At 45.9% G+C, this 15,379-nt stretch overlaps 1 protein-coding gene across 1 annotated transcript; it reads left to right on the top strand.

Annotated features, from left to right (window-relative positions):
* The first annotated feature begins 676 nt into the window (after positions 1–676).
* Positions 677–15,350, top strand: Tspan16 (tetraspanin 16). Its single transcript, XM_046436712.1, has 6 exons — positions 677–745; positions 2,900–3,097; positions 5,752–5,826; positions 7,571–7,678; positions 9,977–10,129; positions 15,303–15,350. Exons 1-6 carry the CDS (start codon positions 677–679, stop codon positions 15,348–15,350), a joined length of 651 nt encoding a protein of 216 aa, XP_046292668.1.
* The last annotated feature ends 29 nt before the right edge of the window (positions 15,351–15,379 follow it).

Below are 15,379 nucleotides of genomic sequence, written 5' to 3'. Positions count from 1 at the left end.
ACCCTTGAGACTTCAAAGCTCAGCCTTCATCCTGCTTCCTGTGAGGCCTCAGGCAGGATCCTTGGCCTCTCAGGCCTTGGAGAAGAATGGGTGAAGCATGGGCAGGGCCTCGGAGGGCCCAGGGACTTGCACCTTGATCCCTGCACTGTGTGTAGTCTCTTGATTCATTCATTCCACTGGTGGTTTCTTGAGTACCTACTGAACCAGGCTTTGGGGACACAATTGTGAATAGGACATCCAGATGCCTGTTCTTTTGGAGACCCCAGTCTACTGCGGATGTCAATTACACAATGGTCTGTGTTGAGCACTTTACCCATAGGACCCTGGTGGCATCCGGTGGGGTGGAGGGTGCCAAAGAGGAACTGCATGGCTTTTTATCCAATCCTAGTGTGGCTGTTTGGAGAATGAGAAGCCCACAGGGGACAGCATGGGGAACCGGTTTCCCTGATACTGTGAGCCTTGCTCCAGCTTCTGATTGTGATGTGACAAAGGCTTATGACTGAGGTGGGGCAGCTGCCAGGCAGCCCTGGGAGATGATCGGGCAGCTAGGAAACAGAGGGGCAGAGTAAGTGAACTCCGTGCCCCTACCCCAGTCCTCTGACATCTTGAGAAACAGTAGCCCAGAGGTGTAGGAAGATGCTGACTTAAATGTCCCGGGCACCCCAGTCTGGCCAACATGGCTGAAATACACACTCCATATTCTTCCTTGAAGAAAACGTTATCTTTACTGAATGGCTTCGTGACTGTAAGTATGTCACAACTCAGGCTCTGGGACTTTTCAGCCCTTCCTCCACGTCCAGGTCCCTGAAAGACAGAAATAAGTTGATCCAAATTGGCATTCAGATCTGTGATCCCCGGGGAAGCAGGAGAGATGTAGGGCAGGCTGTTGGGGAGCTGGCACATTGGAAACAGGTGAAGGCTTGGATCGACTCAGAGCTGGTGAAATTAGCACAGATGCACGTGATCTTGGGGACTGCAGATCTGTGATGAAAGGCTCAGCTCTGAACCGAATCCTGCAGAAAATATTTTTTTTTTTTTTTGGACGGGGGAAGACCAGGAGGGAATGATTAATTTCTTTTCATTCTCTCCTTTTTTGGTGCTGGGGATTGAAGCCAGGACCTCATGCATTCTAAGCACACACGACCACTGAGCTACATCCGAGCCCCTTATTTTCTTGATCTTTCAATTTTTTCAAAACATTTTTTTCTTACTGTAAAATAACCCAAAGTGTGCATTGTTAGAAAAGTAATTGTGTTCATTGTAAAATAGGGTAGAGAAAAGTTGCCAAGAAGGAGAAGCAAATTAGATATCACTTCTCATCTTGACAACGGTATTGTAATATTTTGATGGGAATTCAATGCATCAATGCATTTGAAAGGCTTAGCCTGTCAGGGAGTTGTCATTCTAGAAATACCATCGTCATCTTTAAATCCTTCCAGACTTTTCCATATACCTTTAAAAAACAGTAGACAAACATGTAACGTTGCTTTACAATCCACCTTAAAACATCAACAAAAACAAACAAAAAATGCCATATTAAGGGGTTGGAGATGTAGCTCATTGGTAGAGCACCTCCCTAGAATGAGCAAGGCAGACAAAAAGAAAACACATGAAAGCATTAAAAATAGCTTTCTGAAGCCAGGTATGTGGCACACGCCAGTGGCTCGGGAGGCTGAGGCAAGAGGATTGCAAGTTCAAAGCCAGCCTCAGCAATTTAGTGAGGCCTGTATCTAAATAAAATATTTAAAAGGGCTAGGGGGCTGGGGATATAGCTCATCGGTAGAGTTCTTGCCTCACATGCACAAGGCCCTGGGTTCAATCCCCAGCACCACCAAAAAAAAAAAGTGGGGGGGCTAGGGACATGACTCAGTGGGTAAGCGCCCCCATGTTCAATCCCTGGTATAAATATATAAAAACAGCTTTCTGTGTCAGTCAACATGCTCACACAACAGGGATCAGTAAGCCACAGCCTGGCCTGCTATAAAGTGCTTTGGGGGCACAGCCAAACTGCTTACTTGTAGACTGTGTGCAGATTGCTCCTTTCAAATGACATGAGCAGAACTGAGTAGTTTTAAAAGACATATTAAGATCTGTCATGGCCATCATATCTGTGGATTCTCAGAAACAAATTGCCCATCCCTGTCCTACAACATAACTATCCAAGATCCCAATGCAGGATTCTACCATGATTCACTCACCCCATCTGAGGTACTGGTTGCTTCAGTTATTTTTAATGTTCTATTTCCATTAAAAACACTGTAACAGGGGCTGGGGATGTGGCTCAAGCGGTAGCGCGCTCGCCTGGCATGCGTGCGGCCCGGGTTCGATCCTCAGCACCACATACAAAGATGTTGTGTCCGCTGAGAACTAAAAAATAAATATTAAAAAATTCTCAAAAAAAAAAAAAAACACTGTAACAAATATCCCTGTGTCTCTTGAGACACAACTATGACTATTTTCCTTATGCTGGGTATCTAGGAATGGAATTTCTGGATAAAGCCTTAAAAGGTAAAAATTTTAGGACTGGGTTGTGGCTTAGTGGAAGAGCACTTGCCTAGCATGTGTGAGGCACTAGGTTCGATTCTCAGCACTACGTATCAATAAATAAAATAAAAGTCCACTGATAACTAAAAGAATATTTTTTAAAAAAGATAAAAAATTTTAAGGTTGTAAGTTGTACAGTTTCCTTCCACCTCCCTCCCCAACCACAAAGTGTGTTGCCTGGTGACAACTTATGAAAACCTTTCTACATCATCACCAGCTCTGAGTATTATCATTTTAAAAAACATGTTTGCTGCTTTTATTGGCCTGTGTTTCCTTCTATCTGCTCTCAGGAAAAGTTTTATCTGTATACACCTCAAAGACCACTCCCCCCACCATTCTTATTTCTGTTCTAAAGGTGTCTGGCATAATCCTCATTGGCCTGGGCCTCAATGTCAAGTATGGAGAGGCCACCCTGACGAGGGTCCTTGGATTGTCTTCTGCATACCTCTTTCACTTTGGTTACCTGTGCCTGGTCATAGGCTGCATCACGGTACTGCTTGGCCTCGCGGGGTGGTATGGAGCTACGAAAGAAAGCAGAAGCACTCTCTTTTTTGTAAGTTGGATCGGCACACAGACCCCCAAATGGCCCACGCCGTGTACGAATCCTTCATTATCTGTCTGACAAACACCTTTGCTTAGTGTCCCCTATTTCAACTGTGTTTGGGATGTCTTGCTTCATGGCAACAGATGCACCCATCTTTCCCTTTAGGATATACCTTGTCCTAAATTCCTCCGATCCCCAAGGTTGTAAATTTTATTTGTCTGGTTTTTCTTCAAAAAATCTTGCTTTCTCATTTTTAGTTATTTAGAGTTTGTATGTGTAGTGTGAGGTAGGGATCTGATTTCTCTCTCTCTCTCTTTCTCTCTCTCTCTCTCTCTCTCTCACACACACACACACACACACACACACACTCACACACACCCCAGTGAGATACTGTCCCATGCATTGAGTGGCCCAGGCAGTCTTCCCGGTCACACTTGGATCAGTTCTGCTGTGTTCCGTTGGTCCATGTGCCTGTCTTTTGCTGACAGAGCTCCGTTGTAATCCCCTTACCTGTACAAGTTTATGGAGTAGGAACATTTCAGGTATGATTGTGCAGACGGCATGCCACTCATTCGCACAGCCAGCTTGAGTTAGCATCTCTCCAGATGCCGGCTCTCAGCTTCCCCATTTCCATTTCATCTCGGATGCGCCCCCTAGAAGTCCGTCTGAGCAGATTGTCCCACCTAGGTTTAATCTGTCGCTAGCATGTTGCTCTCCTTCTTCCACTGCGTGACTGCGAAACACTGGTTATTTTATTTGGGGGAATTTTCAGGGAGATGCTTAGTCTAGTCGCTTCTCAGAGCACAGATAACTGACTGTTAGAAGCACCCCTGGGCCTCGCTAAGATGGGTCTCTCAATTCCTTCCTTCCTTCTTTCCTTATCTTCTCCCCTCCCTCCTTCCCGCCTTCCTTCTTCCAGTGCTGGGATTTGAACCCTGCATGCTAGCTCTACCACTGAGCCACACTCCCAGCTCCCCCATTTTCTCTCAATGACCTCATTCCACAAATCAACAGGCTCCGCGCCTGCAAAATTTCATTTTCGCTCCATAGTGAAGAAGTGGGCACTGTTTTATCCTTTGTTTGACTTAAAAGCATTCAAGTTCCTCTGTTTTCCACCCCCATTAACCTGTCAGTAAATTCCATTAGCTTGACCCTCAGGATACGTCCCTGTCCTTGGAAAGCCTCCTGAGACTTTTGTTTCTGGGGAAACAAAAGTCTTTGGGGTGGCGTCGGATGGCCTCAACGCCAAGGCTCCAACGCGCCCTCTGGTGGCCGAGGGCGGAACAGCGTGTGGGGGCGAGGAGGCTGGACCCTGTCGCGTGGGCAGACTAAGGGCGGATTCTAAAGGTGGAGCCAGGAGGACTTGGAGACTCCCGGGTGTCTGTCTTCTGGACGTCTCCACCACCCAGAGGCAGGGACATATTATTAGTTGTTACCAGCTGTTACCTGTGTCATTTAGCAGGGCTCCTGCAGCTGCTAAACCCTGCACCTGTGTAGGCTTTGTGCACTGTGGGAACCAGGACACGTGTCCACTGTGCTTTCCTGCCTCTCCTTGTCAAGGCCAGAGAAGCCCTGCCGGTGGCCAGCCTGGCGACTCAAAGCATGGGTTATCAAATAGATGTTTAATAATAGTAGCAATAATAACAGTGGATACAGATGGGAATAGATGGATGGGAAGCCAGGAGCCGAGCTTACTTGACCCCCGTGTGTCCTCAAGGTGGGTTACAGACCCCAGTGAAGCCCCCTGAGCTGGCCCCACTGCCACTTGTACCGATAGGGAAACGGAATGCCCGAAGGAGAAAGGGGATTCTCTGAGATGGGTGACAGCAGCATTTCCCATTGCTGTCTACCAGGCATGTGAATTTTATCAGAAAGTTAATTCAGCAAATGTTACTTCCCCGGGGCTCCAACTGACCTGGCATCAGCAACTTCCCTGAGTCCTTGTCTAAAATTTGTCACCCTTGCACCCCCCTCCAGTGCTGGGGATGGAACCCAAGGCCTCCCACGTGCCAGGCAAGCACTCTACCACTGAGCTACCTGGCCCGCCTGCCCTCTTCAAGTTTTATTTTTATTTTTTAACTTTTACAAGTATATTTTTAGATGAACACAATACCTTTATTTTGTTTATCTATTTTTATGTGGTGCTGAGGATGGAACCCGGTGCTTCACACGGGGGAGGCAAGAACTCTACCGCTGAGCCACAACCCCAGCCCCCCCCCCCCGTCGACAATTTTTGAGACAGAATCTGCTCTCAGTTGCTCAGGCGGGCCTCAGGGTTCTCCTGCCTCAGCTTCCAAGTAGATGGGTTTACAGATGGAGCCAAGGTGCCCAGCGGATCCTTTTCATTGTTCTGCCTCTCCCCTGAGCTTGCTCTCTGCACAGCCCGCTTTAAAGTCTCCTCTTAAGCCTTCCCCAAAAGGGGTCCAGCTAGCAGCTCCCCCAAATGCCCCAGTGCTAGCATCCTTGACCCCCCTCCCCAACATGCAGAAAAGTGACTTGGGAGAAATAAAACCCACCAGCCTCCCGTCCCTGACCCAGGTGTGAATTCTCCCAAACTGGAGCATGACAGAGGTCTGGGATGGGAGGTGGGGTGGGGGCACACAGCCCCCCCGGATGTGGCAGAATAGGCTCCCAGCCCCACATTGTCCCCATCTGCCTTCCAGTGTTTCCTGCTCATGATTATCATTCTCATCCTGGAAATCACGGCGGCTGCTGTGGTCCTCGCTCTCTTCCGCATGGTAAGTCCCAAGTGGCTTCTCCTGCTCCATTTCTGAATGGAACAGAAAAGGATAGAAGCCCCGCCCCCGGGGGGCACCCACACTGGGTACCGGCCCCTAGATGGCAGAGATCCGCTGATGGAGGGATTTGTGGGTCCCTTGGACGGGACGTGCCTCCAGAGATGAGGCGCAAAGTTAAAAATTTCCCTTCCTAAAGGTCACAAGAAACCTGCCGAGATCATTTCAGACCAGGTCTCCTGTGTTTGGTGCAGGGAAAGAGGGAGATTGGAAAAAAGCACTCCTTGTTGGGTTTTGAAAAAATGTTCAGAACAGAGGATTATTTTTGCAAAACTCATCAAAATAACAAAAGCCTGGGCACGTGCACCCCACAGTCTTGTTTCTGGGAATTGCCCAAGGGATTTATTTGCTTAGGCGCAGAGTGACATATGTCATACCGGGGTGTGCAGAAGATTGGGAACAGCTAGGCGCAGGGTGCGGGCCTGTAATCCCAGCTGCTCTCAGGCTGATGCAGAAGCATTGCAACCTCCAGACCAGTCTGGACAATTTAGCCAGTACCACACCAGGGCTTGTGACACTGGAGATTGAACACACAGCGAGATTGCAAACAGCCCAGGGGCTTAGGTGAGTTACAAGACATCCGCATACTGAAGTCCTGTGCTCCCAGAAACAAGGAAGGAGGTAGCTAGCTGTCTGTGCCCGAGATGGGAGGTTCTCTAGGACAGAACACTGTCTTCATTAGCAGTCCCCCAGGAAGATTCAAAGGCATGTGGTTTATTGAGAGGCGATACCAGGAAGCACTTACAGGAGACAGGAGAAGTAAAGTGGGAAAGGAAAAACAGCCCATAAAGGGCTTGGTCCTACTAGGGAGGCCTGGGACACACGGTAGAACATGCATCTAAGTTATTTCACTCCAGGCGCGAGGGAGCCAGGGTATTGATCCACCAACTCCACTCAGCCGCTGGTGCTGGGTAGGCGGCTCACAGGGAGCCTAGTCAAAGAGGCCACCAAGAACCTGCCCTTGCTGACAGTTGGAGGCCCGACCAGTGTGCACAGAAATGACAGGGCACCGAGAACACCTGCTACTCTTGTTAGAGCAGCCAGATGCAGAACAGTGACAGCAGTTTCAAACCAGGAGAAAAATAATGAAAATATCCTCGGCTTTGACACACATCCAATATCTCTTTGGGGACACAGGAAACAGGAATAGTCATCGACATGAAGTGGGAGGAACTCTGGCTGGGAGAAAGAGGTGGGAGGTAGACACTTTTCATGATCTCCCCTTCTGGGCTTTGTCAGTTTTGAAGATGGGACTGGATCGCCTCTTTTGGGGAAAAGGAAAAAAAAAAAGTAAACCTTTATTTAAATAATCAAAAAATTAAGTTTCTCCCCTCACATGTGCCGAGAGGGATTTGGTTGGTGAGGATGAGACTCGGTTCTTGAATCAAGTTAGAGCCAAGCTGTGGGTGTAGCAGCTTGTGGGCGATTGGAAAGAGCAGATGATTCAAGTTCATTAGTGATGGGTACAACCAGATGCGCGTGGCTGCAGACCCACGCTCTGCCGTGTGTCCCCCTCCCCAACGGGCACCATGACAGCCTGAATGTGTCCCCCTCTAGCACAGACCCAGGAACCAAGGGTAAGAAAAGAGGAGATCCCCCCTCTCCTCTCTACCCATAAGAAACAAACCCCCTCCATGGGCCACCCTTGCCTTTTTGTGTGCTTATTGTCTCCGGTCTCATCTGCAAGGTTCGAGAAGTGGCCTTGGAGCACACCTTCATGACTCTGAGGAAGAATTACAGAGGTTACAACGAGCCAGACGACTATTCTGAACAGTGGAACTTGGTCACGGAGAAGGTGAGGTTCTCTTTAAAAAAAAAATGTGGTAAAATGTATGCTACATAAAATTTACCATTTTTGAGCATATAGGTCAGTGGCATGAAAGTCCATTCAATTCCATCCCTCTCCAGAACTTTCCATCTTCCCAAGCTGAAGCTCGGTCCTCGTTAAACACAGACTCCCCATTCTCCCTCCCCACCAGCTCCCTACCCACCCCCCATTCTACTTTCTGCTTTCTGGTGACTCTGGGGACTTCCTGGGAGTGGCACCATGCAGTGGTTCTCACCTTCTGTGACTGGCTTATTTGGCGGGACATAATTTTAAGGTTCATTCATACTGTAGCCTGTGTCAGAATTTCCTTTTCAAGGCCAAATCAATTTGTTTATCCATTCATCCAGCAGTGGACACTCAGGTCACTCCTGCCTTCTGGCTACCAGGAATAAAAGGCCATTACCGACACAGTTGTACAGGTATCTGTCCAAGTCCCTGCTTTTACCTGGAAATGGAGTTGCTGGATCATATGGCAATTCTTTGTTTCATTAATTAATTTATTTTTCCACCAGGGGCATTGTGCATGCTAGACAAGTGCCAAACCCCCAGCTCTTTTTATTTTTTATTTTGACTCAGAAGTTTGCTAAGTTGCTGAGGCTGGCCTTGAACTTGCAATCCTCCTGCCTCAGCCTCCCGAGGTGCTGGGATTATAGGTGCTGTGCCCGGCACTGTGTCTAATTTCTTGAGGAATTACCAGACCCCGCCACAGCAGCCACGCGTTTTTCATTCCTATCAGCAATACACATGAAATCCAATTTCTGTGCATCCTTGCCAACACTTGCTGGGCAACATATTCTAAGTTGTTGTTGTTTTTTTTTAATGAATATATAATCATGATCCCAATAGGCATGAGGTGGTGAGACTCCCATCTTGTCCCTTGGTATTTAAGGAGCAGTTCTTGGGCCAAGTGGCTGAGGACAGTCTCTGGAAGGGAAAAGCCATGTCCTGTTTCAGGTTGCAATTTTTTTTTTTTTTTTGGTGGTGTTGGGGATTGAACCCAGGGCCTTGTGCCTGCGAGGCTCTACCAACTGAGCTATATCCCCAGCCCTCAGGTTGCAGGAGCTGACAGTCAAGGTCAGGCTGTGGAGCAGGTGTGGAATGGGGAACAGAGCTTGTCCACCTCCCGGCTTTGGCTTTTCAAACTTGAGATGGTGGAAGATGATTCTCATTCATTCATCCAATCCTTGGACTAATATTCATTGAGCATCTATTATGTGAAAGGCACTGATTGGGGCTCTGGGAACACAATAAGTCATTTTAAAAATCCTGTTCTGTTCATGATACTTGAATGGGGAGATGGACGAGAAAACAATAAGAAACAATATCAAGGGTGATAAGTTGCATTTAAAAAAAGCAAGGAAGGAAGTGGGATTGTAGCTCAGTGGTAGAGTACCTGCCTGGCATGTTCGAGGCACTGGGTTCGATTCTCAGCCCCACATATAAATAAATAAATAAAGGTCTATCAACAACTTAAAAAATATATATTTTAAAAAAAAAAGTGCTAACATTCATCCAAGGTTTGGATCAATGGCACCAACAGACTTGATGCAAGGTTGCTGCAAACCTTCAATTTGTTTAACAAACAAACAAACAGTGCCTGTTAAGCACAATAAAGTAAGACAAATACATTTAGTCATTCTCGTTATCTGGAGATGATTTAAATTATACAGGAGGATGTGTGTAGGTTCTATGTAAACTTCCCTATTGTATATAAGGTACTTGAGCATCTGTGGATTTTAGTACCTCTCGGTGGGGTGGGGTAGCGGGAACCACCTATCTCCTAGAGATACCAAGGGACGACTCTACTGAGATGGAGGGGCTCTTTGTTATAGCCACATAACTGAGCCCAGCCTGACTGATCCAGGTTAGAAAGGGTGGTCAGGAAAAGCTTTCCTGAGAAGGGACCTTTGAACAGAGACCTGAATGAAGTAAGGGAGGGAACCAGCAGATATTTGAAGAAGAGCATTCCAAAAAAAAAAAAAGGAACAGCCTATGCAAGCCCTGGAGGCTGGGGCTTGCTAGGAGTTTTTGAGGAACAGTGAAGAAATCAGTAAAGTGAGTAAAGGGGAGGCGGTGAGGAGGCGGGCTGTGCAGGGCCTTGGCCTCGGAGGCAGGGAAGGCTCCGAGCCGCCGCCGGTGGTGTCGCAGCATTCAGCAGATTGCCCTGGACTGTGATTTGCAGTGGTGACTGCGATGTCTACTGTTGTTATTGTTTTATTATTTGAAGGAGAGTCTTCAGTATGTCCTCTTCTGCTCTCTGTGCAGTTAAAGTGCTGTGGGGTGAATAACTACACGGATTTTTCTGGCTCTTCCTTTGAAATGACAACTGGTCACACCTACCCAAGGGGCTGCTGCATATCCATAGGAGCTGCAGCCTGTGACGGGCATACAGTGTCCAAAGATGTCATCCACCAGAAGGTAACTCCAGTTTCAATTGTGTTGCTTCCACAGGCCCAAAGGGCTGGTGACTTTTCTCTCCTGTGGTCCTGGGGATGGAACCCAAGGGAGCTCTACCACTGGAACACACCCCCCAGTCCTTCTGATTGTATTTTGAGAGAGGGTCTCACTAAGTTAGTTGCCCAGCCTGGCCTCAAAATTGTGGTCCTCATGTCCCAGCCTGCTGGCTGTTGACTTTCTAAAAATTGCTTATTTGTGGGGACCCTAGCAAAGGGGATGAGGGAGAGAGAAATCAACGTTCATTGAGTGTTTGATCCCCCCATTTTCTTTTTGGTGCCAGGGATTGAACCCAGGGGTACTTAACCCCTGAATAACATTCCCAGCCCTTTTTATTTAGAAACAGGGTCTCACTGAGTTGCTGAGGCTGGCTTTGAACTTGCGATCCTCCTTCCTTAGGCTCCTGAGCCACTGGGATTACAGGCGTGCTCCACCGTGTCAGGTTCAGCTCCTTTTAATAGTAGAATCTTGAGGAGCATATTACTCAGTTTTCCTTGCTGTAACAAAATATCTGAGATAATCAATTTAAAAAGAGGAATGGTTTATTCTGGCTCACACTTTCAGAGGTTTCAGTCAATCGGCCCCATTATTTTTGGGCCTGTAGCAAGGCAGCACACCACGGCGAGAGTGTGTGGCACAGAAAGCCTGTTCACCTCGTGGATGGATGAAAAGGAGAGAGGAAAAGCCCAGGGTCCCACAGTCCCCTTCAAGGAAGCCCGCCCCCCATGACCTAAACATTCCCATTAGGCCCCACCTCTTAATGGTTCCATCATCTTCCAATAGTGCCACATGGGAGCAAGACTTTAACACATGCGTTTTGAAGAATGTTCTAGATCCAAACTATAGCAGGAGGTTCAAGTTACCTTTTCCACTTCATAGGGGAGATTGAGGTCCAGGAAGGGAATGTGAGTAGTTCAAAGCCACATGGCTTTGACAAAGTTGGGATCTGAATCCACATCATCTCAAGTCTGGGGCATTTTGCCTACTCTACAGAAAGCTGAAGCTGCAGAGTCATGATAAAAATATGATACTCCTAGTGATAGTATTGGCCAGCCATGTGACCAAGCCCTCACTGAGGCTGTTTATATATATATATATATCTTGGCACTGTTATTTAGTTATTTCTGAGTGCACTTTACATATGAATGGAAGGGCTTTGTTACATATGTAATCAGCACCTTCTCAGCCCTTCACATGGATTTTCTCACTCATCTCTCACAGTAACCTCATGAGATGTGAGTATGATAGTTTTTTTTTTTGTTTGTTTTATAGATGAGGAAACTGAGGCTCAGAGAGGTTAGGAGACCAGTCAAAGTGGGAGGCCTCACACCTGTTAGGTGAGCACCCAACCACTGAGCCACACCCCAGACTAATCACATCACCTCTCCAGTTGAAGATCACACACACACACACACACACACACACATATATATATATATATATATATATATATAATTTATTTATTTATTTTAGTTATCGACGGACACAACATCTTTGTTTGTATGTGGTGCTGAGGATCGAACCCGGGCCGCACGCATGCCAGGCGAGCGCGCTACCGCTTGAGCCACATCCCCAGCCCGGGACATGTCTTCTTGACCTCTTTCCTGGTGGGGGTCCCATGGGGCCAAGAGCGGAGACCCTGGACTTGGCCCTGGGTGCACCACTCACTATCTGTATGAGGCCGTGGCCTCCTCTCATGGGTTGGGAGGCACCGATGAGGTGAAATTCAAAGGCTTTGCGTGATGCCCTGCATGAACTGATTCCGGAAGGTTCTCCTCAGTTCTAGAGAGACCTTGTCTAGTGTGTCACAAGGCAGTGGCTGTAAGGGGATGTGTACTCCATACTTCACTAGAGAGGCCTGAAGGCCACTCACTGTGGAGACACTATGTACAAGGGCTTTTCTGACTCCTGAGCCCTGTCTGAAGAGCTCTTTGACATGGACAGTCATCCTAGTCTGTTTTCTATTGCTAGCTAAGAATCCTCAAGGCTGGATATTAGGGTTTGGATCTGGAATGTCCCCCAGAGGCCCTTGTGGTAAAGGATTGGTCACCAGTCTGTGCTATTACTGGGAGATGACGAGACCTTCAATGTGTGGGCCCTCCCCTGGTGCAGTGGTGTATACCTGTGATTCCAGTGGCCAGGGGAGGATGAGGCAGGAGGGTGGTAAGTTCAAGGCCAGCCTCATCAACTTAACAAGACCCTGTCTCAAAATAAAAAAAAATTTAAAAGCTGGGGATGTGGCTCAGTGGTTAAACCCCCTGGATTCAATCCCCAGTACTCCCCACTTAAAAAAATAATATTAACTGAGAAGAAGTAGAAATCTGATTTCTAGAGTTGCCAAATTGTTGCCAAGTCATGTGTGTGTGTGTGGTGGGGGCGTTTGTTACTGGGGATCAAATCCAGAGCCATTCACATTCTGATCATGTGCTGTAATCCTGAGGGACACCCCCAGCCCAGGTATGATTTTTTTAAAAGAAGTAAATAGAAATTTTGGAATCAACAAATACAATTAAAATGAAAACTTCACTATAGGGATTCAGAAACAAATTTAAATTGGCAGAAGAAAGTATCAGTGAACTTGAAGCTGGATCAACTGAAATTATTTAGTCTGAGGGACAGAAAGAAAAATTAACAGAGCTTCAGGGCCTATGGGACACCATCAAAAAGGCCAACATATGTGCACCAGGCGTCTCCGAAGGGGAGAAGAAAAAGGTGGCAACCAGACAGTCTCCACATTAAGAATCTATGATCCAAGAAGTTGGATGAACTCCAAGTAGAACAGGCTCCCAGAGATCCACACCTACACACTGTGTAAGAAGGCAGGACGGGAGGGGCATCTCGGGGGTAGAGCGTGTGCTTAGCATGAGTGAAGCCCTGGGTTCAACCCTGAGTGTCCGAAACGGAACACAGACAAAAATCCAAGCAAAACCAAAGAAAGAAAGAGGGTCACAACTCATTTGTCATGAGAAATTATGGAGGACAAAAGGTAGTACATTGCATATTTAAATGCTAGAAGAAATTCTGTCAACTAAGAATTCAATAACCAGCAAAATTACCCTTCACACATGATGGAGAACTTAAGACGTTCCCAGGTCAACCAAAACCAAGGAAAGCAGTCATAGCAGACCCGCCCCACAGAAATCCTAAAGGGTATCCCCAAGGCCAAAATGAAGGACAAAAGATACTGACCTGTTAAATCCCATGTTGTGATTCTGTGACTATTTCAAAGACATTGACACAAGTTCATTAAAAGAGATGGGAAATAATAACCTCATACTTGTGTATGTTATTATGTCAATTATATCATTATAATTATATTACTATATATGATATATAATTATATATCCATAATGACATACTATATTTAAAATTTTATACATGTTCCATATCTTGGACAATGAGACCAAATAGGTTAATATGAATCCTCTCCCAGAATAAAAATTAGAAAAACAATGTAAAAAGTATTTTTCACTCAAAGTTGTCTACTTGTACTTAATTTAAAAGACAACTGCAGCTGAGCATGGTGGTGGGTATCTATAGTCCAATTAATCAGGAGGCCAAAGTAGGAGGATCACTTGTGCCCAGGAATTCAGGGACAGACTTGGCAATATAACAAGACCTTCTGTCAAAAATCTAATTAGTCAATCAACTAATTAAAAAGACAACTGTGGGGACTGGGATTGTGGCTCAGTGGTTGAGCACTTGCCTTGCACATATGAAGCACTGGGTTCAATCCTCAGCACCACATAAAAATAAATAAAGGTATTATGTCCATCTGCAATAAAAAATTTTTAAAAAGACAACTGTGTCTTTTTTTAAAAAATTATGCTAATATACTTGTATATAAATAGTATATTTGTATGAAAATAATACTACAAAAGAAGATAGAATAAGGCTATAAAGGAGCATGTATTTTGTATGTTATTAGTTTGCCACAAATCCAAACTACATTGCAAAAATTAAGATTTTTAACTGTATTCCCTAAGGCAACCACTAAGAAATAATTTTAAAATATTGTAAAATAAGTGAGGGAATTAAGATAGTACATTAGAATATATCTAATGCAAAAGAAGTTCATGATGAAAGAATAGAAAGTCAAACCACAGGGCAAATGAAAACAAATTAGAAAGTAGCAGATAGATATCCTACTTTATCAGCAATTCCATTAAATGTAAAAGGACTAAACATTCTGATCAGAGACAGAGATTGGAAGGATGGATTTAAAATTCTGATCAATCTATATTTAGTGTACAAGAAACACTTTAGATTCAAAGTCACAAATGTTTTGAAAATAAAAGGGTGGGAAAAGATGTACCATGTCAACAGTACTCTATATATAACATAGAGCTGCATGGCTACACTAATATCAGACCAAAAAAAGTTACTAGAGACAAAAAGGGACATTTCATAATGATAAAAGGGTCAGTGCTTATGGAAGTCATTATAATTACAAACATTATATATATATAATGTTTATATATATATATATATATATATATATGTGTGTGTGTGTGTGTGTGTAAAACAAACAAAAAAGACATTAATATAAACACACATGCACCTCAAAATGGAACTCCAAAATACATGACGCAAAAAATGGTGGAATTGATGGGGGAGTATGATAGACAAGTCAGCAGTAGTTGTTGGAGATTTTTATGCCACACTTTTAATGATGGGTAGAACAACTAGGAAGAAGATCCACAAGAAACCAGGGGGGGGGGCCGTCTGTCCACAGTGTGCATGTGGAGAGCTCAGGATGGGCAGAAGAGAGGCGGTCAAAGAACACCCAACCCCACTTCTCCTGCCCTCCCCTATCTCCTGCCTGTGCTTCCTAGTGGCCAAACCTCACAGGAAGTCAGAGGCAGAAGAGCCTGGAAATCAGGAATCAGAAGAGCACACATAAGATCTGAGCAAAGTAAAGGCTCAGTGACTCACAGGCACCATGACAAGGCCTACGCCCCGTACCCACTGCTGGGTCCCTGTCAACAGGACCAACGCGGCTTTAACTTGGCCCAGACAGACCTGCAGCCCCATGTAAACTTCTGCCTTGGGAGGTTCCCCCTACTCCATGACTCCAGTTTGGGCTGGTTTCGGGGTCTCCAGCAAGACCTCAGTGTTTCTTTCCTCTCCATCCCAGTTGCCGGGAATCCTTGCCACCCTGCTGCTCTTCATCAAGCTGGGCTGACACCAAACCATGGAGAAGACCGGAAACGT

Source organism: Marmota monax, unplaced genomic scaffold (assembly GCF_021218885.2).
Source record: "Marmota monax isolate L192 unplaced genomic scaffold, Marmota_monax_Labrador192_F-V1.1 WCK01_AAM20220418_F8-fsc00021, whole genome shotgun sequence".
In the NCBI taxonomy this organism is placed as follows: Eukaryota; Metazoa; Chordata; class Mammalia; order Rodentia; family Sciuridae; genus Marmota; species Marmota monax.
This window is presented reverse-complemented; position numbering and strand designations above follow the sequence as displayed.

Bases quoted from the DNA above. Each gene is read 5' to 3' on its own strand.
- Tspan16 (XM_046436712.1), top strand. From the start codon at position 677: ATGGCTGAAATACACACTCCATATTCTTCCTTGAAGAAAACGTTATCT. The intron at 746-2,899 runs GTAAGTATGTCA...TCTGTTCTAAAG, and splicing joins TACTGAATGGCTTCGTGACT to GTGTCTGGCATAATCCTCAT. The intron at 7,679-9,976 runs GTGAGGTTCTCT...CTCTCTGTGCAG, and splicing joins GGAACTTGGTCACGGAGAAG to TTAAAGTGCTGTGGGGTGAA.